This window comes from Aspergillus steynii, assembly GCF_002849105.1.
Source record: "Aspergillus steynii IBT 23096 chromosome Unknown P170scaffold_5, whole genome shotgun sequence".
NCBI classification, from domain to species: Eukaryota; Fungi; Ascomycota; class Eurotiomycetes; order Eurotiales; family Aspergillaceae; genus Aspergillus; species Aspergillus steynii.
In genome coordinates this window covers 47,845-71,572 of record NW_020194402.1, presented here as the reverse complement: position 1 = coordinate 71,572, position 23,728 = coordinate 47,845, and the positions used below count along the sequence as shown (strand labels likewise).

The 23,728-nt window shown below is 54.4% G+C and overlaps 12 protein-coding genes across 12 annotated transcripts; 6 read left to right on the top strand and 6 right to left on the bottom strand.

Annotated features, from left to right (window-relative positions):
* Positions 1–208: 208 nt before the first annotated feature.
* On the top strand, positions 209–1,894 carry P170DRAFT_385159 (F-box domain protein). The gene is made up of 2 exons (XM_024845709.1): positions 209–267; positions 321–1,894. Exons 1-2 carry the CDS (start codon positions 230–232, stop codon positions 1,735–1,737), a joined length of 1,455 nt encoding a protein of 484 aa, XP_024702778.1. The 5' UTR covers positions 209–229; the 3' UTR covers positions 1,738–1,894.
* A 268-nt stretch (positions 1,895–2,162) lies between these two features.
* P170DRAFT_510309 (uncharacterized protein) lies at positions 2,163–3,392 on the bottom strand (the record flags this gene model as incomplete). Its single annotated transcript, XM_024854766.1, has 1 exon — positions 2,163–3,392. The coding sequence occupies one exon, from the start codon at positions 3,390–3,392 to the stop codon at positions 2,163–2,165; it is 1,230 nt and encodes a 409-aa protein (XP_024702777.1).
* A 1,045-nt stretch (positions 3,393–4,437) lies between these two features.
* P170DRAFT_385156 (putative GABA permease) lies at positions 4,438–6,658 on the bottom strand. The gene is made up of 7 exons (XM_024845708.1): positions 6,459–6,658; positions 6,315–6,385; positions 6,093–6,182; positions 5,961–6,043; positions 5,500–5,897; positions 5,121–5,450; positions 4,438–5,025 (listed from the first exon to the last, which is right to left on the bottom strand). The coding sequence occupies exons 1-7, from the start codon at positions 6,570–6,572 to the stop codon at positions 4,513–4,515; spliced, it is 1,599 nt and encodes a 532-aa protein (XP_024702776.1). The 5' UTR covers positions 6,573–6,658; the 3' UTR covers positions 4,438–4,512.
* A 763-nt stretch (positions 6,659–7,421) lies between these two features.
* On the top strand, positions 7,422–8,937 carry P170DRAFT_193354 (uncharacterized protein). Its single transcript, XM_024842716.1, has 5 exons — positions 7,422–7,663; positions 7,726–7,830; positions 7,901–8,125; positions 8,190–8,332; positions 8,402–8,937. The coding sequence occupies exons 1-5, from the start codon at positions 7,505–7,507 to the stop codon at positions 8,829–8,831; spliced, it is 1,062 nt and encodes a 353-aa protein (XP_024702775.1). The 5' UTR covers positions 7,422–7,504; the 3' UTR covers positions 8,832–8,937.
* P170DRAFT_437326 (uncharacterized protein) lies at positions 8,852–10,117 on the bottom strand. The gene has a single exon (XM_024849341.1). The coding sequence runs from the start codon at positions 9,860–9,862 to the stop codon at positions 9,044–9,046; it is 819 nt and encodes a 272-aa protein (XP_024702774.1). The 5' UTR covers positions 9,863–10,117; the 3' UTR covers positions 8,852–9,043.
* A 1,154-nt stretch (positions 10,118–11,271) lies between these two features.
* P170DRAFT_476156 (uncharacterized protein) lies at positions 11,272–11,625 on the top strand (the record flags this gene model as incomplete). Its single annotated transcript, XM_024853323.1, has 3 exons — positions 11,272–11,430; positions 11,480–11,544; positions 11,601–11,625. 3 exons carry the CDS (start codon positions 11,272–11,274, stop codon positions 11,623–11,625), a joined length of 249 nt encoding a protein of 82 aa, XP_024702773.1.
* Positions 11,626–13,217: 1,592 nt separating this feature from the next.
* P170DRAFT_447438 (FAD binding domain-containing protein) lies at positions 13,218–15,244 on the bottom strand (the record flags this gene model as incomplete). Its single annotated transcript, XM_024850877.1, has 4 exons — positions 13,218–14,305; position 14,408; positions 14,438–14,840; positions 14,895–15,244. The coding sequence occupies 4 exons, from the start codon at positions 15,242–15,244 to the stop codon at positions 13,218–13,220; spliced, it is 1,842 nt and encodes a 613-aa protein (XP_024702772.1).
* A 533-nt stretch (positions 15,245–15,777) lies between these two features.
* P170DRAFT_476154 (uncharacterized protein) lies at positions 15,778–17,061 on the top strand (the record flags this gene model as incomplete). The annotated part of the gene is made up of 4 exons (XM_024853322.1): positions 15,778–15,895; positions 15,950–16,012; positions 16,063–16,588; positions 16,641–17,061. The coding sequence occupies 4 exons, from the start codon at positions 15,778–15,780 to the stop codon at positions 17,059–17,061; spliced, it is 1,128 nt and encodes a 375-aa protein (XP_024702771.1).
* A 312-nt stretch (positions 17,062–17,373) lies between these two features.
* P170DRAFT_361055 (uncharacterized protein) lies at positions 17,374–18,202 on the bottom strand (the record flags this gene model as incomplete). Its single annotated transcript, XM_024844450.1, has 2 exons — positions 17,374–17,882; positions 17,944–18,202. The coding sequence occupies 2 exons, from the start codon at positions 18,200–18,202 to the stop codon at positions 17,374–17,376; spliced, it is 768 nt and encodes a 255-aa protein (XP_024702770.1).
* A 1,296-nt stretch (positions 18,203–19,498) lies between these two features.
* Positions 19,499–20,848, top strand: P170DRAFT_359906 (alpha/beta hydrolase; the record flags this gene model as incomplete). Its single annotated transcript, XM_024844385.1, has 1 exon — positions 19,499–20,848. The coding sequence occupies one exon, from the start codon at positions 19,499–19,501 to the stop codon at positions 20,846–20,848; it is 1,350 nt and encodes a 449-aa protein (XP_024702769.1).
* Positions 20,849–21,119: 271 nt separating this feature from the next.
* P170DRAFT_447436 (alpha/beta hydrolase) lies at positions 21,120–22,040 on the bottom strand (the record flags this gene model as incomplete). Its single annotated transcript, XM_024850876.1, has 1 exon — positions 21,120–22,040. The coding sequence occupies one exon, from the start codon at positions 22,038–22,040 to the stop codon at positions 21,120–21,122; it is 921 nt and encodes a 306-aa protein (XP_024702768.1).
* A 682-nt stretch (positions 22,041–22,722) lies between these two features.
* On the top strand, positions 22,723–23,664 carry P170DRAFT_456348 (uncharacterized protein). The gene is made up of 2 exons (XM_024851612.1): positions 22,723–23,099; positions 23,153–23,664. Exons 1-2 carry the CDS (start codon positions 22,983–22,985, stop codon positions 23,504–23,506), a joined length of 471 nt encoding a protein of 156 aa, XP_024702767.1. The 5' UTR covers positions 22,723–22,982; the 3' UTR covers positions 23,507–23,664.
* Positions 23,665–23,728: the final 64 nt, after the last annotated feature.

The window sequence follows — 23,728 nt, the reverse complement described above, 5'->3', positions numbered from 1 at the left end:
ATAAAACGGCCGACCCCTCTTCTTCTTCTTCTTCTTCTTCTTCTTCTTCTTCCTCTTCTTCTTCCTCTCTTCATTCTACGGAGCAAACATGCCCCTGCGCGGCCCACAATTCGGCCCCCCGACTAGTGGCTTTTGGCGCCTCGCCTACAAAACTTCTCGGACTTCGTTCAGACGATCATCATCCTTCGCACTGTTCTTATCCCGTCGACTGTCAGTGCGACCGTACACGATGGACGCCAGTCGCCCGCCACCGCCGCAACGCAAGGGGTAAGATAACCTCAACCATCCCCGGTCGGTGTGCATCTCGCTGAGAATAACAGAAAAAGCCCCTTTGCCCAGCTACCCAGGGACTGTCTGGGCGGTATCCTGGAGCATCTCGCCCTGGACGATGCCTTGTCGCTGTCGACCAGCTGCAACGACCTGCAGGCGTCCTCCGTGCCGTTTGTCTTGCGAGATGTCTCGATGGACTGGACCAGCCGACCGCGCCGACAGGTGCTGCAACTCCTGCAGACCATCTTCAAGGACCCCGAGCGTGCATCGTATGTCCAGCATGTGAGCATGATGGCATCTGGCGATCCGTGGGACGACACGCAGCCCGTGGGGGACTGGGAGACCGAACGGCGCGAATTCGAGGACGTCCTGGACCAGGCGATGGATCTGGTGCGACGAGCGGGCGTTGCAGACGCCGATGACTGGCATCTGCCCATCTATGGAGGAAATATCTATACGCTCGCCACCGTCTTCCTCTCGCAGCTGCCAAATCTCAAGTCCCTGCGCCTCGACTATTCGTTTGTCTGGTGGGACGGATACCCGGGCATCATGCTGAAGCAGGCCTTGTTATGTCCTAACGGAGTGTTCTCGACATTCCAGCACCTGGAAACGGTCGAGTACGGGGCGAATGTGCCCATCGCAGAGACCCACCGACCCGATGACGACGAGGTGCCCGACGGATACCCTCCGTACAACCCGGAGCAGTTCATGGCCTGGTTCTGCCTGCCCTCGCTGCGTCATCTGAACATCTGGCTGCGCGATCTGGAGGGCCTCGAGGAAGCCCGGCCGGACCTGGATCTCAGCAACCTGGAAACGCTCGTCATGGCACGCAGCACGGCCACGGAGCAGCATATGCATTTTCTTCTTTCGCGAACACCGAACCTGAAGGGTCTCCACGCAGCGCTGGCCTATGCCTGGCCAGGCGAGGCGGTTTTACAGGACTCTCCGGTCTTCGTGCAGGCATTGGAGGCCGTCCGGCCGACGTTGGAGAAGCTCTCCTTGGGGGTCGAATGCTATCCCTCCAGCCTCGGCGATCGTGAGTGGAACGAGGCGGATGACCCGGCCTTCGACCCTTTTCACCAATTCCTCACGCACTTCACCACCCTTCGAACGGCCGAGGTCCCTCTAGCGCTTCTTCTGGGATGGTATTGGGGCGAATCGGCCCATCTCGGCCCCCTTTTACCTAGTAGCCTCTCGCATCTCTGCTTGCGAGATGATCTGCGCAGCTTTTACGATTTTGAATGGTCGGAAGACCGTGCGATCCTGCTGCTAGAATCCTTTCTCCAGGACTGGAGGTCTCATACGCCATCCCTGGAGCGCATCACGTTGCGCCTCTGGGATCAGAATTACACCGGACAGAGACGCGACCAAGAAGAACGCTTGCAAACGGTAGCTAGCGATGCCGGGGTGGAATTGCAGATTGTGGTCGACGATCTCGGCTCGGGCTTGTGGACTCTAGATCCTTGAATTTGACACCAGCGAGCCTTTAATAATTCACCTTTCTGTGTTTCTATGAATTCAGGGTAGGCGCCTAGGCAAGAGCGGCATAGGTGAACTCTGAAAAAGCTGTCCATGTGATATCGACGACATATCATTAAGCTCATCGAGTCCCGGCAGGCCCGAGGCCGTGGGGATTTGCTGACACCAGACCAGGAAACTGAAGGTTCTGTGTGTCGTTATGTGCCTCAAAGGATCTACAGTCTAGGCCTTTAGGTTCCGTGCTCATCTCTACTTAATAATGGATCAGTCGCCAACGCCGACTCGAATAATTATATGCGTCTGAGTTTCTATGGGTTTCTATAACTACACGTCCAACCAGTGGTTATACCACACATTCAACCCGGCCTCCAATCTCCGACTCTCCGACCCCTATCGGCCTATCCTGACATTGCTTAAGTCTTCTTGCCTCCACCCTTCTTTCCCGGCTTCTTAGGGTCGGTCTTCGGCGCCGAAGCAGGGGCTCCAGCGGGCTTGGGATCAGCCTTAGGGGCAGGTTGCTGAGCAGGCTGCTGCTTGGGAGCGGGTTGCTTCGGAGCCGGCTGGTTAGGAGCGGCCGCAGGCTGGTTGCTATTGGTGTTTCTGCCGCCACCGTTGTTGTTGTTGGTCTTCTTCTTGATCGTGGGAGCAGGCAGGTCGACCGCTTTCGACTGGAACTTGGGGAATTTCGCGTCGGTCACTTCGGTGGGCTTCGTGTTGGTGGCAACGACGTCCCAGTTCATGCCCTGGGCCCCGGTAAACGCACCGCATCCCCAGCTGAGTCCGCACAGGTCCGAGTTACCGTCCAGAGTCTGCCCCTTCTCACAGGGAGCCCGGATGCTGCCGACCATCTTTCCGTTCTTCTCCGATTCACTCCAGGCGACAACCATGGGCTTGGGAGTCAGGTTCTTGAGCTTTCCGTTCTTGTGCACTGCGTTGTAGCGGATGGAAGCCATGACCTCGCCGCAGTTGGCGTCGTTCTTGTGTTGGAAGGATGTCTGGCGACTCCCCTTCAGCTCCTGGGATAGGTCGTTTGGTGACTTTCTCGCGGACCCTTTCTGGCCATTACGATTGCCCTGGCCGTTGTTCGAGGGTTGAGCGGGCTGCTTGCCATTAGACTGCTGAGTGGAAGACTGCTGGCTGTTCTGAAGATTTCGCGATGTCTCGCGCAGGCTGTCCAGGACATCTTTGACCTCGCGAGCGTTCTTCTCCAGCACGTCGGTGAATGCGCCGTAGCCGTTCTCCACCACGTCCTCGTTCGGGTTCTTCTTGTTCTCCAGGGGCTGCTCCTGCATGTTATAGACGTAGACTCCACCGCCACCCTTCATGTTGGACGACAGAATAACCTCGTTGCCCACCTGGAGGGCAGTCATGACGTTGGGACGTTTGGCCACATCGGGCTCCAGCGTGCTCATTTCGCCGTAGGCAGCTTTGACGATGCCCGCCAGCTGCTCCTTCGAAATTTTGGCATTTTCTTCAAGGGTCAGAACGGAGCCAAACGCTGTCCAAGGGTTGCGGCCTCCAGATTGAATGGTTTGTTTGGTAATGCCCAGGGATGGCGGGGCTCGTGCCTGGAGGGCAACTGGAGAGCCGACGACCAGGCTTAGAAAGAAGTAAAATAAGAGATAGCAAATTTTGGGAATCATCTTGATGATGGCCTATGCCAGCAGAGACCGAACGAAAAGAAATATTATGAGCCAAGACTGAATGAAAGACTGTAATGAGCGGACGAAAGAAACGAGAGAAGAGAAAGGAGTGACTGCTCTGGGAATCGTCCTGAGCATGCAGGGATCGCGGCGCTATTTATACTGTTTACTGACCATCTATCTCTATACAAACTCCCTCCCCATGACAGGCAAGTGGGTAGGCAGGCTCGCGTAGGAAATTGGCCCCAATGATGAGCGACACCGGTGGCTAGTTCGCACCCGACTTGGGGGCTGTTGTCTCCAAAAACGGCCCCTGACAGGACGCTCACACAAACCTATCGGAGTTTGACTGCAAATCCTCAGGGTCTTTCTCCACAATTCGCTCCTGTGAGGAACTCTCAGCCTCTGCAGACGAATCGCGTGGCTGCTTAAGGGCGTTTCACATCGGCCAAGCTCTACTTCATAGTTTGGCAGGACCCTAGCTTGGCTACGAGTCTATTCTAGAAAGGAAAAGGTTTCACATTCGGCCCCTTGAGCAGGGGGCGATTTTTGAAATCCGCGAGTGACACTTTTATCCACTTTCGCTTCCATCGAGGCTGTGTTGGAAACAGCGGGCCTCGAAGGGTAAGCTGCGGTGAGCACAGACTGTGCATACGAAGACGGGTCTCTATCTGTTGGGTAGGTAGTGATTGTCAATACTACCGGATTCATCAACATGTGAGATTTAGTCAAGAGCAGAGCAACGAAACTGCGATAGAAATCCTCACGTCTCGCCCGACCATGGTAAATAATGGCACAACACACTACCCAGGGCTTCGGTGAGAAGAAACCAGGAATATGAACAAATGACAAAATGCTGCTGTGAATCTCACTGCCTCAAGGGAGCCGCTTGACCCGTAGTAAGCAACCCACTTATGGGAGGGTTAGACTGGGCGAATACCTCAATGAGGGATCAACTATCAATTTTGGACTGGCCTGTTTTCTCCCATACTATAACGGGGCGGCTGGAGTCATTCCTAAGCTCTTGCCAATTTCCATCACCCAAGCATCCGTTCAGTGAGTCCCATGGTTTCAGGAGATTGCAGCCATTTGATAATTTCGCGCGAGTTCCGAGACATCTCTACCTTGAGCTCCAGATCCCCGACGCCGACGTCAGAGCCACCTCCATGACCGGACCCTGATAGACCTTCCTTGCTCGCACAACGTAATACAAGACAGCCAGAATGACCACACCCACTGTTCCCACTACGCTGAAGTTCATGTTCTCTTTATTGACTGGGATCTCGGTCGGCCAGAAACTGAAAAACACCACTATGATCATGTAGATCACTGCGAAGGCATTAATTAAGACCCCTAGGAGCCCCGACACGTGGAAAGGGCCCCAAACGAGCTTAGCTCCAGGGACGTTCACAGTCTCGTCAGCCGAGTCGTTAAATGCGCAAATGGCGCGTGTACAGCGTCGGTAGAGTAGGAGGGATCCGACTGTCAGATATGAAAGGTAGAGACCCGACACAGCCATCGAGAGGACGCCATTGAGCGCGACTGCCGAGCCAATGTTGATGAGGCCTAAGAGTGAGCACACAGTCATTGTCAAGAGAATCGAGTAGGTGGGGAGACATGTTTTATTGGACACCTGATTCTTGCGTGTCAGCTGCTGTGGCCCATAGGTCGACCATAACGGCAAATGGGAAGAAAAGGAAACCACAGTGAAATAGGCGAAGGACATACCCGGCTCCAAATGCGCCATCCGGGAATACCACGATCTCGCGCGAAAGACCAGAATTGCCGCGAGGTGGCTGCTAGCATACCAATCACCGAGCATACGGCAATTATCAATAGAATCGAGGACATTCCGACGGCCCCCGACACGGAATCGGTGGCTTGGTAGAAGATTTCCATGAATGGGAAGCCCGTGGCAGAGTCCAATGCACTTTGCACGTCCCCCATGCAAAACAGCATAGCAATCAACATGCTAAATCCCAACGTGCCGTTGATGAGCACACTCAGAAGAATTGCCCGGGGGATGACGATCGACGCGTTGCTCACTTCCTCGGCCATCTATTATCTGTCAGTGTTGCTTATATCAGGACCAGCAGAAACCACCTACGTGGACAGCGGCATCGCCACCGGCGAATGAGAAAACGCAGCCTGTCATGCCAACGAAAAATGATATGCCATCGGCCGGAAGATTTCCTCCGTTAGAAAATTCCTTGAACACCTCCCTCGCTGACTTATGCTCGGCCATGTAGGTCAAGGGGATCAGCACTCCGAAGAATCCCAAAATGTGAACAACCAATACCAGGGTCTCCAATCGAGGCAGAAGCTTTCCTCCGACAAGGTTAATTCCCAGTGCTAAGGCCACAGCAGCCCATAGAATTAAGGTCCCGTGCCATGCTTCCGCATTATAGGTTTCATAGGCCATGATCGCCACCCCTTGGATCTCGGTGCCGCATAGATACGACGCAGAGGCAAAGGCTGCTTGCCACCCGATGACGGTAAGCCATCCTAAGTAAGTCACAGTCCCATTAGCGAAGCTGCGCGGATACATGCAAAATATCGGTGGCTTACCCGTCATGTAACTGAGGAACTTCATCATGCTTGTCGGGGCCAGCATGGCACACCAGTGGTATTGACCACCTGACGTCGGAGCCCTAAAAAGTCGTCAACCTCATCCAACGCAAAGACAGTCGAGCCACCTACATCGACGCCATCTCCGCGATAATTACGAAACAACATGCTGTTCCGATCCAGACAAGTATGTAGGAGTATACTGCGCCCGCCGATCCACCACTGCGCTGCAATTAGTCATTATCACGATCGCGGGTCTTGGTCAAACTGACTTCTGTAGAGGGATGGTAAAGGTCCTGCAGCGGAATATCAGTATTTAGAATGGACCTATGCCAACCTTGAGTGGCTTCTTACCCTAGAAGACCCTCCCATGTCGCAAGGATCGTACAGCTGAAGCCGAGAATGGACAGAATTCCAAACGTTCGCTACCGACGGACACGCAGCATCGTTAGCAATTTCCCTGACGGGCGCAGATCGAATGTCGATCGCAAGACTCACCTTCAACACGGGCTTTTTCCCCAAGCGAACCAATTCGTGGTGGTCGCGATCCTTAGAGCTGAATGCCGGCACCTCGCGACTCACAGACGGCCCTTTCAATTCATACGACGCCATGGCGGAGAATGTGAGGAAAGGTAGCGTTCAGTGAGACTGACACCGCGCCGGCAGTTGGAATAAAGAGGAGTTTTATTAGCCAGCCCCAAGGAAAATTGAGAAACAATCTTAATAATTAGCGGGTGTCGCGTCGTTTCGGGGGATTTGCTGTTCGAGCAACGACCGCCCGAGGATAGCCATGCGACCAGGGAGGGCACCCTTGCAGCTCCCTCCTTCTAGCATTCGAGACGGTTACATTTGACATCGGAGTCTCCAGCGTATTCCGTACAGTGGAGCCCTTTCGTGGCTTACTCTGCGTGCTTTCCTGCAGGACACCTGGTCCTTCTCGCCACGCTACCGGGATATCTATCGGCATTGCGTGATCAAGCCCCGAAGCAGAGGCTTGATGTGCTGGGCTTCTTTGCCAAGCGCAGGAGGCCTCGATGTTATTGGCACCTTTCTTGCGAGCGAGGGGGTTATCGCTCTTGTGCCGACGATCTCTCGACGCCGGCGCGCATGGGCCGGCTCACGAACCAGGATCTTCCCGTCCACCGTCGCACTAAAAGGCTAGCGTATGCAGGATGAAGGACTCGATGCCCTGTCAGGTCCTTGTTCCCCGTAGCGAATGCGAAGGGTGCTGGCCGTGGGGAAGGAAGGGTGCCTGGGACGGGCATTGGGCGATGCGCGTTGCCAGTCGAGAAACAATCAATCATAAACCGGCCAACGGACAAGGAGCTGGCGTTGGATATCCGGCCCCGATCCCCTGTCGCTTGGCACACGGCATAATCAACGCGAGAAGCGCCAGATCGCTCGGAAGAGGGGGTGTGAGAGAAGAAGTGCGCCCGAGGCTGACGGCCACTATGTATCACTATGTATAGTCGGGTGCATCTGGGCAGTCCTGCAGACCGCAACATGTCTCTCAATGCTCCTGCAGCGACCCAACGTTGCCCTTCATGGGACGGTTTGCAAATGGCAGTCGAGATCCTACGGTGAACGCCTCGGCCTGGGCGCTTCTGACGGCGGCGATTCTCAGCGTCCTGTCACGGCTGATCAGCAAGTATCGAATCGTCCATCGGTTCACCAGCGATGACTATCTGATTATCGCCTCGGTGGTATGGGTCCATCCGTTCGGTTTCTCTAAATCCTCCCGTGACTCCATTATTGACGGGTTCAGGTATTCTGCTCCGCCCAGTCGGTCGCGGTCTCCATTGCCGTGGCCAATGGCTATGGGGACCGCTTCAATGAGATTTCGCAAAGTCAATTCGACGTCGTTATGAAGGTTTGCTGTCTTGTTTTCTGTCTCCTTTGGTTGCTGTCTCTGGCTCTGACGGGCAATATACAATCCCCAGGCACAGTACTCCGCGAACATCCTCTATATTGCCAGTCTATACACATCGAAGCTATCCCTATGTCTCTTCATCCGGAATTTGTCTCCCAAACCGCGAGACCATTTCTTTTCCAATACCGTCCAGATCATTCTAGCGGCATGGGCGATGAGTACCTTTTTCGTAACGGTCTTCCAATGCCATCCTCCTCGCACATGGGATTACTGGCAGGGGAGCTGTATCAACACAGTGAGTCGCTGTGAGTAGCGCGAGGATTGTGAAGAATACACTGCTAATTGTCCCACTCGGACAGGCCAAATGGCATTACTTCTTCTGCAGCTCGAATTTAGTGACCGACCTGTCTATAATTCTTCAAGCCCTGTTTCTCATTGTGCGACTTCATGCGCCTGTGAAGAAGCGGTTTCTCTTCGCCAGCATCTTCTTAACCCGTGTGCTGTACGACATGCCATCGCTTTACATAATTTACATGCTGTTGCTGCTTTCTGACACTTTGGCTGTCTTTAGGGTTATCGGTGCAATCATCGCCGAGCTGGTCCTTATCCAAGACATCACCAACCTCGCCGACCCTACTTACGATTACTGCTTCAACACCGTCGCCATGGAAGTCGTCCAATGCATGAGCATTGCAACGGCATGCTGGGGTCAGCTGAAACCATTTCTCAACCAGATGAAGTCAAATGGCATGCGTATCCCTGGTGCCGAATATCAATCTACCTACGGCAAATACTCCAATTCACACTCGCAGCGCACCGAGCAGACAACGGGCTCTGGCAATGCTCATGATTTGGTCCCGATCCCCCCCGGACAGGGCAATCAAACGACCATTTCCACCTCATCCGCATGGGATGCAAACAGTCAGTCAAGTCAGGTTGGAATGATTCGGGAAACTAGAACCTGGGTGGTGACAGATTCGCGACGGAGCGATAGCCTATGAATTCTATGTGCAATATGGTGCTATGATAGGTAGGACACTTGATTTGCGGCGGATGTCTGGAGTGATACCACTCAGCGTAGAAAACAAAATTTTCATTCTGAACAAAAGCCAAGCAACCAATGGGAAGGATATCATGAACTGGCCAGCTGCGGCATGAAACAACTCAACCACATAGTGCGAGACCGAAAATTTCCTCAAGGACGAGGCCAAGTCTAAGTTGGCTTCACCCATATACCGGCAAATCGAGGCTCGTCTCCATCATTATAGGCACTGAAGGTCCGTAGGACATAGCCTTGGGTCTTGTATTTGTCGAACTCGGCCTGAAAGGTGGGTGAATCCAGGCCGTGACGCGCAACCCACGGACCGGAAGAAGACTTGTCGAAAATGGCCGAGTAATATACTTGTCCGTCGACCTGATATCCAGAGACATCGACCACCCTGTATCCCTTGCTCACATACTTGTCAAAGGTCGCCTGGTATTCCGAAGAAGTCAAGTTCCCCCTCGACTCCCACGCCGCCTTGTCATCGCTCTTCTCCCACACCGCAGCATACCGCGCCTCCTGGTCTGCCTCGTATCCGCTCACATGCGTCATACGGTAGCCCTTTTCCACATAGGCGTCGAAGTGTTTCTGCATCCATTCGGTCGACATGCCATGTCGAGAAGCCCAGGGACCGACGGGAGACTTGTCCCAGACTGCAGCGTAGTAATCCTTCCCGTTGACGGTGTAGCCGTTCACCTGGACGACGTGATAGCCCTGGTTGAGGTATTTATCGAACTTCTTCTGGTATTGCTCGGATGTCATGCCTGAATGAGACCACCAAGCTGTGGTGGGTCTTTTCTCGAAGATCACGGCGAACGCTGGCTCATTGTTCTTCTCGTACCCATCGACCGAGTTAAGTCGATATCCCTGCTCGACCATCTCGTCGAACTTAGCCTGGTATGCGTCCGTGGAGAGGCCATAATAAGCGCGCCATGAGCTGGCCTGCACGCACAGAGCAGATGCGAGAGTAAAAGCCCAAGATAACTTCATGGTTTGTTCTTGATCGGAGGGGGGTATCACAACTGAGAAAGGCAAAGATCGTTGAAGATTGACATGCTGATTTCAGCGGGATGGGGTGCCATTTATTTCAAGCCCGGTTCTCTACATCATAGTACCCGACAAAGGCAATTCCACAAACACGAGTCTAATTTCATTCTCGTATATGATGCGGAGCCTGCCGCTCAATGGACGGTCATCAAGATCGTCGAGAGCTCGTATTGAGAAATACTCAGCCCGAAAGTTGTGTGGTAGCAGTGTGCCGGGCGAGTTCATTCACCAATGTTGAGCCCAGGAGGGCTCTTGGCCTCAGGAACGCCCGACCAACTCGTGAATTGACACCGCATTGGGAAAGGGATCGACAGTTTGGGCTAAAGATAGCACTGCGAGGGCCAATCACTGTCGTGCATCTCGACAATGTGGGTTGGGGCCATCTGTGGGGTCCCAATTGGCTGCCTTGGTGCCTCAGGCGGCAGAAGTGCATTCAAACAACCAGAGAGCAAAGATCACACCATGAGCATGGATACCCTCCTCCCAATTTGCTAAACGCACTCTATGGCCCTTGTTGATTTCATAGAAACGGTTGGCATTCCTCGGCTCTCTCCGCGCCTGTGCTCGCTATTGCTCCTAGATATATATCTGGAGCCGCATGCCAAGTTTGTCGAGCTAATCTACATGGTAGTCGTAGCTTTTGATGACATATAACCTGCATGATGAGTACGTCAAATCCTCGCAAAATACTTCCGAACTCAGCAGTCGTTAGACACAGCCTGATGATTGAACATGAGCCACAGACAGACCAATTTTACGGACTACATAACCGCAGTCTCTTCATGACGAAGATGTGATCGATCATCCACCTTATCTAATCCAATTGGTCTTCAAGAAGCCGCAATACGAGTCTTGCCCGAACCTTGATGCTAGAAAATTACATAAATCGCGGAAGAGGCTTAGAGAGCCGATCTCGTGTTAAACAGGCCCTGAGTGGCGGCCTGCAAGGGACGATCCACCGTGTCACTTCCCCATGATGATCGACAGCCACAATACGAACCCCGGTAGTATATCCAAGGTGTTATCTTTGCATGTGTCTGTTGAATTCGGTATACCTCGCAGCGATCTGTGTCTCATAATACGCAATCCCCCTTGCTAGTAACAGACTCAGCGACGCGCAGGGCCGTGGTTCGACAGTGTATGCGAGCCCGAAAATAGCGACTCGTATAGAGAGAAGTGGAACCATGAAAGACAGGGAAGGCTCAGAAATCAGAGGCTCAACAAAAGACATAAATAGTGCCCCGAATCCCTCATCAGGGTCTTCAATTTAGATCGATTAGAATCATTCACATCTCTACATCAAGCTACAAATCAATCATCAAGTCAATTTTCAAATCCACCAGATATCCAAAATGAAGCTCTCTGCCATCTTCGCTACCACTATGTTTGCCATTTCGGCCTACGGTGCCGCCGTAAACACTGAGCATGAGACGCACACTCTGCAGGCCCGCGCCTGTAACATCGACGACGTTTGCTTTGGCTCCGGGGGTGGAGATCTGTGCAATGACCGCGTATGTTGTCCGAAATGCCATGACCAGGATCTCACTAATGAAACCGCAGTGCAAGAAGTGCAAGGGCGACAGCGGCTACTACAAGAAGGGCGAGTGTGGTGGATTGGGCTGGCAGTAAGTTCCACCTTGGAGAGGGCACCGCAAGAACATCTGCTGACAATTGCACCTAGGCGCTGCTACTGCTACTACTCCTAGGTAGCATATCGAAAGCCTCGGATCTCGATATTAAGGAGGTCTTTTGGGAGAAAGTAGCCTTTCTGGATATAAGGCCGGTTTGATAGTACTGTATTCGTTTTGATTTCTTTGCCGAAAGTATCATATCATCCACTCGTTAGATGTCAATGAAAGCTGCCATTTCTTGAGTTGCAAAGAAAATCCCTCATTCTCGTATGATGCTGTGAAACTGTCATGGCTTTCGGTATAGGATCTACCTCAGAATCGGGTATAGCCTCGTATAAATGGAGAATAGTCGTTTCCGAGCCACCGTCCGATGGGTTTAGTAAGGAAAGAGGGCTCGAGGAAAAGATGAGCGGCTTCTTCGCCGCTCTCTTGGCCGATGGGAAGCATTTTCCAAAACGTCCAAAGCGCGGGTCTTCCAGGTATTCTGTCACTTCGCATTCATTGGCTCAGATAGAACCCTAACACAGGTGGCCACCATGTGTATCCTGATCGGAATTTTCAGCCTTTCTGCAACCGGAGCTGGCGCATGTAGCTCCCGTTTTATGTTTTCTTCAGTGCTCTGCTTTGGTTAGAATCCAGTTCTGGCATTGGTCTAATCACTGCGCCATGGATTCCGCCAGTCTCGCCCCCTTGATTCAAGGGTGGGAAAGGCAGCAGTTTCCCTCGATCAAAATTATATATTCTACCTACCCGCCGTGCAAGCATGAGCGGCATTCCAGCTGATATTGTTCTGCAGCAACAGAATCCGCAACTGACATTATGCGGCCAGACTATGCGATAAAATTCCAAGTACAGAAGAATATGCAATATGGGGAGATTGGCTATAATTGCCTTCTATGATCCTTGCTAGTTCGCGGCAGATACATCAAATACCGTCCCAGAGGGCCTCGGGATGGCGCTTTTGGCTTCGCTGCCGGCATAAGTGCAAGAAGACGTTTAATCACAGGGATGTCGCAAGCGAGACTCCCTGCAGGCCCCGTCATGTCTTCTAACCCGATTTCCGACCTTATCAATCCCTCTCTCTGGTACATCATACAGCAGAGGACTAGTTTCCCGGGGAGGGATTTTGTCCGTTTTGTCCGACTGATCGCATACGTGCATACGTGCATACGCATAACAAACATCATGCGGACAGACATTTTTCCAATGAACAAAACTCAGCGACAGGCGAATATCTTTGATTGCGATCAGCAGCGTGGAAAGAACTTAGTGACAGCAGCAGGATTTAGCGCCTCCCTGTCAAAAACTAATGCGACTAACTACTGCGTAGTGGGCTGGGCGAGCGACGGCGGAATAAAAAGCAATTTATCCTGCGCGCCCGATCATTTAGCACGGCTGGTCAATATGCGACCGGAGCCCTCGGAGGTGCTCTTTCGTTAGATTCTGGCAGCTGCCACGCGAATACGGAGTTGCAACCAGGCCCAAACCGCCCAGTGCACAAGACATTGGCTGGTAGGAGTGCTTTAAGACTCGGCGAAAAACCCAAACTCAGGCTAGCACACAGGCGGGGGCCGGAGAGTATATGGAGCATTAGACATTTGCCCACCTAGGCTGCTTCGTTCCAGTAAAAGGATATGCATTATTAATTTTTACTAGCCCATATTTCGTCAAATATCCGATGGCGAGATGCGGCACAATTTCCCATTCTCCGTCGGTAAGCCATCCTCCGTCTTGACCGTCCATCGGTCACTTCCCACGGCCGTAGCAGCCCAGAAGACATCGTAGGGGTCCAGTTTTCGCTTCAATCGGAGCAGGCGATCGTAATGATCGCCGTAGAATGACTGTTGGAAATCTGGCTCCATCCGGTCGCTCTCGCCCAGGTAGGACCCCGCCCCAGGACTCACGTCGCGCCACCGCTGCATGTGTCCATATGTGAAGTTGTGACGTGCCTCCTTGATCTCTGACACCGGAGAGTCGTCACTCCAGTTGACGCTGGACAGGGCGTGCATGACGGCCTTGCGCCAGGCAGGGTTGACGGCGTTGTCCGGGTTACCGCCGCGGGCGAGGGTCGGGGCCATGTTAAAAGAAATGTAGGTGAGACCGGCCTCGGAGGAAGCACGAATGGCGGAGAATGTCGCATTCAGCTTGGATTCATCCTCCCAGTTCGCACGGGGGAACAGCCGAGATCCGGTGGCCACATGGGTCTTTTCGACAACCTCCAGCGGGAAGGAAGCGTTCCAGGCCTCGTAGAACGTGTTGAAATACTGCGTCTTGGGGGTAAACTGGATGCCTAGCTCGTGCAGACGTTTGAACCAAGGCGAGAGGAGGGCGTTGGTCTCGGCCACGGTCTTGTTGGGTGCAAAGAATGGCTGCATCAGGAAGGTGAACTCGCCGTCGGAGGGAAGAATGAAGAAGTAGGAGTAAATCCCGGCGTCGGAATGTTGAATAAACAGGTCCAGATAGGCACGGAATCCCGCCCAGAAGTTTTCGTGCGTCAGATTGGCCCCCGTGGACCAGGTGAAGGTCGACGAAGTTGCTGGGATGGTCGGAAAGGCCTTGACGGTGACGGAAGTGACGATGCCGAAGGTACTGCCACCACCACCGCGGAGAGCCCAGAATAGTTCGATATTTTCGGTGAAGGAGGCCGTTACGAACTGTCCATCAGGTAGGACAACCTGCATGGACAATACCTGGTCTGCCGCGAGCCCGTGGAGAGAGCTAAGTGGGGAGTGTCCTCCTCCGAGAACATAACCGCCTGCAATCCCGTTAGCACTATGGACTCATGATATATCAATGTCAAAAGGTATTTGGCTTATTACCTGCAACTCCCACAGTCTATATTTATCGTCAGCACAACTCTATTCCCAGATATCGCTCGGCAGCTTACTCGTCCTTCCCCGCCCACAGCCATCAGCTTGTAATCATCCGCAGCCTTGTACAGCTCGTAGGCCTGCACACCGGCGCCTACACGAAAGGCTGCCCCCGTCCAATTGGTCCCTGGCGCGCTGTATTCGGGGATGTGTTCGATACCCTTGAGATTGTGCGTCCAGATGCTCAGCGCGCCAGCACCGCCGGACTTGCCCGAAAAGTCATGGCCGGTATTCTTGACGACCAGGCGGACGCCAGTGTGGCGCGCAAAGTTGATGGCAAGCTGCACATCAGCCACGCTGGATACATTCACCGCGTAGGCTGGATACCCACCCAGCGTGCAGTTGTCCTTCGGGTTCGTGGTCGGCTGGCAGGTCAGCCCCTGATAGACGGGCGAGAGCATCTCAATGGGGTCATTGTTGCTGGATTCTGGGTCAGAGGTGTCTTTCCCTACCTCTGGAATAAGAGACGCTTACTGGAAGTATGAATCGGTCCATTGATCCGTCAACAATTTGCAGTCGTCTGCATCGTATCTTGGCCCGCTGTAGCAGGACGAGGCCCGCGGGACAGACGCAATGAGGCCTCCATCCGTCAGTTTGTCCAACAGATCCCAAGTCCGCGGCCGTGGCCAACTGCGATCGCCCGGGAAAACCTTGCAGCTTGACCTCACGGTCGCATTCTGATCCGAGCGAAAGATCGCCGCCTCGCGCTCGTCCAGATGCTGCAGATCGCTTGCTCGCAGTTGGCGATTCTCGAAGTCAAAGGATGCTGCCGCAATCGCCTCGACCACGAGGACAGCCGTAAGGGCCAGGGCAGGGGACTTCATGACGAGCAGGATTCCACTATTAGTTGGGGATCGCCGGCAGGGGGGTGTCCTTTCTTTCCCTTGACCAGGGTGTCGATGGGGAACTCGGGGTTTTTCAGACCAACCACCGTGGCCGGGGAGAGGCGCCGCTCGCCATCAGACCATGGTCGCTTGGGATTAAGTTGGCCAAGGTCGGTGGAGACTGCAATCTCGAGGGTGGAAACGAGTCGGTTTGTACGGAGCCAACCGGAATCCCGCTGGATCTGCCGGGCAGGACGGCGGATTCGGTGGATTCACGCCATGATGGCCCCCAAGGATTGACCCACCGCGACCAGGATGTCCATCCCTGTGCTGCGGAGGTTCTAAATCCAGATGCATGCCATTATAGGTGTTCCGGGTTTGCAGACGGCAAGGAATTCTGATCACTTTCTAGCCGAAGGGAAGGTCCTGGAGAGGATGTCATTAATTCTCCTTCGTTCTCGTCGCGACCACCCCTTATTCCCTACTCCCCTACTCTTCCATGCAGGCATAATAATGCATGGCCGCAAGTCGCGATGCCTGAGAATATCCAAGATGCTGCGTATGCCATCATCCTCGTTTTCCCCATCTTGAGCACGTTAGTGGTCGGCTTGCGATGTTGGGCCCGAGGCCTGACTCGGCAGTTTGGCTGGGGTAAGTCGGTCTTTGCTTGCGGCCCTATGTCGACAACTTCTCATGACTCTATAGATGACAGTCTCATTGTTATAGCCTGGCTGCTGGCAGTAGGTCAGACGGTGACAATTTGGATCTGTAAGGGCCATGGCCAATCCGATCGCCTTGCCTCGGCTAACAGAACTCAGACACTAGATTAACCTACCAAGGATACCACATCTATGACATTCCTCCCCAGTCCATCGAGCAAAAGATCACCGGCCAAAAGTACAATCTCGCCAATCAGCTGTTGTACAACCCTATCTTGGCCATTGTGAAGGCCTCTGTGATTATATTCCTTTTTCGTCTCCAGGACCGTCGCCCTGTCGTGCGCTGGAATCTATGGGCCTTAACTGCTGTTAACCTGGCATTGCTCATCGCCATCTTCGTGGCCGATCTGTTCCAGTGCACTCCATTGCGATACGTCTATGAAGCCCCGGCTATGGATCTGGCGGCACAGAGAGCCGCAGGGGCGGACAAGAACGGGATGAAGGATGGGGTGCCCATCACAGGAGGGAAATGCTTCAACCAGATTGGCTTCTTCTTGGGGTCTGCGGGCCTGACGATAGTCACAGATATCTGGCTGCTGGTGATTCCTTGCATCATCGTTTGGCAGTTGCAGATGAGCCGGCGAAAGAAACTGGCTATTCTGGGCGTGCTTTGCTTAGGAGTCATGTAAGTGACACTGGCAACATTTTGCTAGGCAATATTAACTCCGCATGAACAGTGTAACTGCCCTAAGTATCGCTCGCTTGGCCATCTACGCGCAGCGATTCCGGCCCGGTAACCCGGACCCGACGTACAACATCGGACACACCGTATCGGGAGTGGAGGTCAATCTCGCCATCGTGACGGCTTCGGCCACCGCGCTAAATTCTTTGTTGACGCATTTTGCCCCGGGTGTCTGGGGGTCCAGTGCCCAGTATGCCGGCGCGTCAAACCCAGGCAGCGAATGGCGCAGAAGGTCGACGACGGCGAGCGGTGTGCGGTCCGGTCGAGCTCGCGACACGTATCCGCTGAAGAATGGATTCCGTCGGGAAAAGCAGGCGAGTGACAGTCAGGAAGAAATCATAGTGTACGATGGGCGGTCCAATGTCTCCCATGTCAGTGCCATTTCGTCCGGGCCACCAACTGCTGTCCAGAGGTGAGGAAATGAAGCGTTGAACCAAAGAAAAGAGACAATGATAAGAGAGGGGTGTCAAAGATAACAATGTAGCCCACCAACTTACCTGGGTATAATAACGACAAGTAATATGTTGCTTGTTGCTGTTGTGTGTATGATATCCTCGGGTACGTCCATGGAGACGTCGACTCGACACCTACAGCGAGCTCGGTTGAAGCGATTAGCCCAAAACGGCCATATCCAGTCCTTGTATCAATTCGATCAAGCTCGTGTTGTGCTTTGCAATCTATCGGTTTAAATAAATGTCCGGTCTATACTTATACATGTGCAGTTGACATCATCGATGTTGAAGGTCCGGTTTGGCCTGCCTCCCCGTATCCATTAGCTCCTGCGCCGGGAGTCCCGTGTTGGGCAGTTCGGCCAGTGGGCCACTTTGGTGATACGATACGCCTGGGTCGTTGATCGGCGCATAATTCTGGATGGGCATGTTGTGTGCCAGCGACTGTCGGGCACGTCGTTCCCACAGCGCCCAACCGAAAGCCGTCAAGGCCAGCACTCCGAGGGGCACACCTACCCCAACGCCGATGGCAACGTCGTGGTTTGAACTTCCTGGCTGAGGTTCGACTGTGTCGTTGTTTCCCGTAGAGCCATTTCCGTTGCCATTATCCTCCGCCAAAGCCGCGACGCCCGCGATAGCACGCCCGAAGGGTAATTTGAATGGATCGCCACCGTGAAGACACCCTGCTTTGCCGTTATTCCACGTCACAGCGCCGCAGCAATATTCCGATTTGTTGCCATTGAACCCGACGTTGATGATTGGGATTCCGGTGTTCCGATTATCATTTGCTAAAGATGAAAACCCGGTCAGCCTTTACATCAGTTCAACTCCACTGATATGTTCACGTACAGCATGGAGAATAGCATTTAGCACCCCAGCTGCGGTCGGTGCAGCTTCCGCGGGAAAGTCCAAGCCCTCGCTTCCCTTGCAGGTAGCAGAGGCCGTTAGACATGCAGACATCGTTTGTGTTGCAGCAATTCGAGGTCTCGCCCTGGCGACAAGGAACGTCGGCTTTGGCCTGGGAGCCGTCGAGATTATAGCATGGTTGGGCGGCCAGCACGGACAGGGCTAGACTCAGCCAGCACACGAGGAAAAAAATCGAAATCATGAGCAGAACCGATTGCTGGAAAGGGAGCAGGACCTGCAGCCCGGCGTGGAAGAGGAGGATGTGTCACTCGGCGCAGAATCCGGTCGGCGGTCTTATATTTTGGGGTGAAACCATCTTATCACGAAACCTCCTAATCTTCGACACGAGACCAAGGGTCTTTTCATCATGCTGCTCGCTGTAAGCCGCCCGGCACATTGGGCTCCCTGATCCCCACCAAGGGACCCGCTAGACACAGGTGCGTAGCCTCTCAGCTGGCAGATCGGCGCCGTTGCTCTCTCCTCTGGGACGCCAAGAGCTACCGGGGTGGCACTAACAAGGCTCATCGCTCGTATTCCGGTCTGATTCTGCTAGAAATGTGCAAGACTTGAAACTTCGAAGCAAGGCTTGGGAGGTGGGATCGCCGGTTCGGACCAATCCCGTTATCTCGTGGCATTGCTGTGAAACCCCTGTCAGAGATGAGTCGACTCACCATGCAGAATCCTCAAGGAACTGTTCTGCGCAACGCGTGATACACCATTGAGTCAGTCTGACCGTAAAATTGGAGCCACGAACTAGCTTTCGGCTGATATTATCTGACAGGAGGATCGTGTAGAGGACTAAAGATACATAAATAGCAATAAGCCTGGGGTGCTGAGACCGAGAGTATTTGGTGGCAAAACCAGTCGCATGGAATGACATGCCTGACTCGCGGCGGTTTCTCGCATCGCTGTTCGTAGGGCTCGTGTTCCCTAATCTAGAGAGAGAAAAGGACGAATAGTGTGAGCTCGCGTTGGGTACATTGGGAGGATACTGCGCCAGAGTCCACAGCACTCCGTGCAGGATCCGAATCAGTGGCGATGTTCATGGGAGGCCGGAGACTTTTAAGGTCTCCTGGGCATCATGATTCATAACCAACCGGCCATCTTTCTTCAGTAGTACGTTGAACGAAGAATCCAAGACCCATTTACTGGGCCCACGGTCCTCGGGAAACTGCTCCGAACGAAGTCCGTCGATCTTCACGATGGGTCGACCTGCTATTTGCAGTCTAGCGCGAAGGTGGCCGTCAGCGTCACGTCCACGAACTGGAGATAGCAACGAGGGGAATCATCTGCTTCTCCGCATCGTTGATCGTCTCTTATTCTGCTGGACGGCTGCGAATGTCGGGATTTAGACATCACGGTCTACCGAGGCAGTTTTTCTCAGTCGCTGGGTATAAATTGTCCTGGCCGGTTTGCAGATTTCACATCTGTTATCGCTCTCCTAGACTCTGGTCTGTACATCCAAAGTGTCGAATTGAGCCCTGTCTGTCCAGACGAAATGTATCGCTCTCTACTTGGTCTAGCCTTTCTTTCTTTGGTCATTGCCTGCCATGCATCACCCCGAGTCGACTTCCCCGACAATTGTGATGCAGATTGCCAGGTCAGCGTCAAGACTGCCCTGGCCACCGAGCAAGCCCAATGGGTCAGTGGCAACGTCTCCACCGATCCTTTCTATGCCAATCCCAGCAACCTGTCGGCCTACGCAGCCGGCGATATCGTCCGGTGGGAGGATCTTTCGCCGGACGTCATGTCTGACAAATGGTCGCTGCCGCCGGGCACAACCCTCTCGCGGTTCCTGTACATGAGCGAAGACCTGGACGGTCGCCCCATTCCCGCCAGCGGCTTCGTCTTGCTGCCGTACGCCAATCCTGCCGGTGACGAAGGGCCGCTTCCAACTATCGCGTGGGCCCACGGCACGGCGGGAGGCACGCGGCAATGCGCGCCCTCCAACCACCGCGAGCTCTACTACGCCTGGGAAGGTCCGTTCGCGCTGGTGCAGCAGGGCTATGCGGTCGTAGCGCCGGACTATGCCGGACAAGGCAGCGACATCCCTCAGGGGTTCATGTACGAGTCGGGGGCCCTGCACGCGGCCGACGTCAGCTTGGCCATCGTCGCTGCTCGCAAGGTGCTGCGCGGGCGGATCAGCCACGAATGGGTGGTGGTTGGACACAGCGAGGGCGGCCTCACGGCCTGGCGCACCAACGAGCGCCAGGCGCGACCCGGGTCAGCGGTGGGTGGATTCCTGGGCGCGGTGTCCGGCGCCCCTGCCCTGCGTCCGTTGTCACTGATCCCGCGATCCTTCCGTCTGGCCGGCGGCGGGCCCGTGGGTGACGTGGTCTCCATCTACGTACTGCAGTCGATTGCACGCCTCGTGCCGTCCATCCGCGTGGAGGACTACGTGAGTGATATCGTGGCCAGCCGCATTCCACTGGCCGAGCAAGGTTGTCTGCAAACGGGAGATGTGCTGTACGGGAACCTGACAGTGCCCCAGCTGTACAAGAACACCAGCTGGCTGCATCACCCCGACGTCGTGGACTGGCAAAAACGATACAACGGCGTGGGTCCGCACCGCCTCGCGGCGCCCATGCTCGTCCTCCAGGGACTCAACGACACTCTAACGTATGCCGACCTGGCGGAGCAGGATTTCGATAGGACCTGCCATGCGTTCCCCGAAACGACAGCGCAATATCTGCGGTATCCAGGCCTGGATCACGACCCGGCGTTCATCGCGGCTCAGGCACAATATCTGCCGTGGATCCGAGATCGATTCGACCACATTTCGGCAACCTCGTGCGAGAAATCCACAATCTACACGTCGGCCAGGTCCTCGAGTCAACTGCGCTTGTGAAGTTCCCAGGTAGGGCGAGGATGTGACAGCCGACAAGCAGCCAACGGGCTTCCTTTGTCTCTGCCTGTTACCAACAGTGAGTGCCAAGACACTTCGAGACCAGGGAGAATCGGGGGTGGGGGGAGTCAATCAATTACCGGATGGATCGTTCAGTCATGCATTATGGGTATCTAAAAGAGATCTTGTACATAAGACAGCATCGATGAAGTGGGTCTATTGCCGGAATCCATAAACACGGGGCAACCAATCTGCTTTCCGTTCACGTCTTGCCTTAGGAGCGCAGCATGTCGACAGCTAGGTCGTAGGCTTCACGCTTGGCATCGCCCTGCGGAGTACCGTCCTTTGCCTTCTTATCCCAACCATGAGGACAGCGTTCCATGCGCTGACAGACGACGTGGTGTCCGTCGGCATGGCGTATCTTCTCGGCCAGCTCCTCGCCCTCGATGGCGAATGGGTCTTGTGCAGCCGTGACGATCAGGACCTTCGACGGAAAATTGTGCGGGTCTGCGAAGATGGGCGAAAAGCGCGGGTCGGCCGTGTCTAGTCTCCCGGGATTGAGGCATTTGTGGCAGAAGTGTGAGATGTGCGGGAAGATCTTCCGCATGATCAGGTTGCGGTCGTCAATCTGCGGCTTCTCTGGCGTGGGCTGCGACAGGTTCATGGGGGCATAGAAGGCCAGCACGGAGTGGAACTCTGGTCGGGAGTCTAGATCGTCGCCGATCATGAACAGCGGCGAAGACGAAGTCACGGCCAAGGCGAGATTGCCGCCGGCGCTGAAGCCGGACAGCGAGAGAAAAGAGCGGTCGAAGCGATCGGGCTGCGACCGCACCCAGCTCACGACGTCTTCGGCATCGTCGAAGGCGGCTTTGAACGGATGTTCGGGGGCCAGGCGATATTTGACGTCCAGCACGGCGCGCCCCGTTCGACGCGAGATGTAATGACAGTAGTCGTCGTCGGTGCCGAAATATCGCAAGGTGAATCCACTGCCGCAGAAGTTGACCACGGCCGGAGCGGGTTTGGCGGCGTCGACGGCATCGGGGTCTTGGTAGAAATGGACTTTGATGGTGCGGTCGGGGTCGCGCGAGGGAACGGCCAGGACGTCGTCGGGGTGAGGATCGACGGGGGTGTGCATGCGCACCAGCACCCGCAAGAAGCTGGCAATGGACTTCTTCTCGAAATATTGGGACCCCATACGGATAATTGGCGATACTGTGCGGTAGGGGAATGAAGACCGACCCTTCCTTTGGCCTTTCCCCAAACCAAACGGAGGTGCGGGTTTTGTACAGTTTGGGTGTTTGCCGAGGAACGATGATATCATGCGCGGCGAACTGACGTGGAGGGAGCGCCGATTGACGGGGCCACTTGCCTTTCGTAGCCCGCCCGTTGGTCGGGGCGTCGCCCCTTGGTTGGCTCTCAGGTGCAGGGAATCATTTTTCCGGCGAGTTGGTTCGTTGACAAAGCTGGTTTTGTCTGGGGATCAGGGCCCCCGACTCCTGCGTCCACGTCAATGTCAGCGAGCGATCCATGGTAGCGTTGCACGTGGATCCCATGCTGCAGGATCCATGATGTCAGGAATCTCGCCGCAGACACACTCGTTGTTAGACGAGTACAGGACGCGATGGGAACAGAAAAAGCAAGATGCGGGGAGAGACGAGCTGGATGGAAGAGTCGAGAGAAAATGGGAAGAGAGGAAGAGAGAACGAGAGAGACGGAGAGACCGACGGACGGGAGCGAGAGCGGATTTCCCGATGCGGCTGGCGGTATGCGCGGTCCTTACGGGGGCTGACTCATCCGTCACCTGAGCAGGGGGCCATCAACACAATATGAACTGCATTGGTATCATGGATTACGAGGCAGTTTCTCATCATGGATCAGTGCTCCCTGGGATCAGGATCCTTGGATTTCCCATAGCTCCAGCCGCTCAATTCCGGCAATGACTGCGTGGATTGAACCATCTCCCGAATACGAAGATGACCAAGCAGGCAACTCTAGAAGCTTGCTGCATAAGAATATATACTTCACTGGGCCAGCTTGATCTACCACCACCCCCCGGAACAGTCGTGCTATTTAAGACTTCGCTACTCAATACCAATAGTACTCCAACCAGAGGCAAAACCTATAAAACTGCTGCAAAATGACTAGACCTCCTCCACTGTCCCATCTTCTGGAGACTTGCATCTACGTTCGCGATGTCCGAACCTCGTCGCAATTTTACCAACACGCCTTAAACTTACAACCCTTTTCAGAAACAGCAAGTCCCGGATTTGCTTTGTGTTCCCGTACTCTAGGCTGACGGATTTATAGGATCGGTCGGCCGGATTTGCCCTAGGGCCCATCACGCTGCTGCTCTTTGGACTGGGCAAAACCGTCTCAGACGTTGAGACCGAGGGCGGGAGCATTCCTCGACACGGTCCTAGCCCACAGCTTCTTTCCCAGTTCCTCTCCGACCATGGCGAGGGCATTGCTCTCCGGCAGCATTTTTGTTTGGCCGTCCGGGATCGCTCAGAGGTGCAGCAATGGGACTTACACTTGCAGGCCCAGGAGGTTCCCATTCTGAGCCGCGTGGACTGGGAGCGAGGCGGGCGTAGTGTTTACTTCAAAGACCCGGATGGAAATGTGGTCGAGATCGGATCTCGAGGAATCTGGCCACACTACTAGCCTACAGAGAAGGTCTTTGTGTGACTGGGGGTCTCTGGCCTAACGTATGGGGAAGTTCCAACTGTTCTGGATCTTTCGAATTGCAGTTTGAACTGGAGCTTTTGTGAACATCATTATAGTGGAACAGAGTGATCCGATGTTGCTTTGTTGCTGGGTGGCATAAACCATGCGCTCCACGATGAAGCCAGTGACTCACCGTGCCAAGCATCCTACACAGTGCGT

What these genes read in the sequence shown, in the direction of transcription:
- P170DRAFT_385159 (XM_024845709.1), top strand. Translation starts at nt 230, where the DNA reads ATGGACGCCAGTCGCCCGCCACCGCCGCAACGCAAGGG. An exon ending in CCACCGCCGCAACGCAAGGG is followed by an intron (nt 268 to 320) that starts GTAAGATAACCT and finishes TGAGAATAACAG; the next exon opens with AAAAAGCCCCTTTGCCCAGC.
- P170DRAFT_385156 (XM_024845708.1), bottom strand. Translation starts at nt 6,572, where the DNA reads ATGGCGTCGTATGAATTGAAAGGGCCGTCTGTGAGTCGCGAGGTGCCG. An exon ending in ATCGCGGAGATGGCGTCGAT is followed by an intron (nt 6,044 to 6,092) that starts GTAGGTGGCTCG and finishes ACGACTTTTTAG; the next exon opens with GGCTCCGACGTCAGGTGGTC. An exon ending in GTGGCGATGCCGCTGTCCAC is followed by an intron (nt 5,451 to 5,499) that starts GTAGGTGGTTTC and finishes GACAGATAATAG; the next exon opens with ATGGCCGAGGAAGTGAGCAA.
- P170DRAFT_193354 (XM_024842716.1), top strand. Translation starts at nt 7,505, where the DNA reads ATGGGACGGTTTGCAAATGGCAGTCGAGATCCTACGGTGAACGCCTCG. An exon ending in AGGGGAGCTGTATCAACACA is followed by an intron (nt 8,126 to 8,189) that starts GTGAGTCGCTGT and finishes CCACTCGGACAG; the next exon opens with GCCAAATGGCATTACTTCTT. An exon ending in ATCTTCTTAACCCGTGTGCT is followed by an intron (nt 8,333 to 8,401) that starts GTACGACATGCC and finishes GGCTGTCTTTAG; the next exon opens with GGTTATCGGTGCAATCATCG.
- P170DRAFT_437326 (XM_024849341.1), bottom strand. Translation starts at nt 9,862, where the DNA reads ATGAAGTTATCTTGGGCTTTTACTCTCGCATCTGCTCTGTGCGTGCAG.
- P170DRAFT_456348 (XM_024851612.1), top strand. Translation starts at nt 22,983, where the DNA reads ATGACTAGACCTCCTCCACTGTCCCATCTTCTGGAGACTTGCATCTAC. An exon ending in TACAACCCTTTTCAGAAACA is followed by an intron (nt 23,100 to 23,152) that starts GCAAGTCCCGGA and finishes ACGGATTTATAG; the next exon opens with GATCGGTCGGCCGGATTTGC.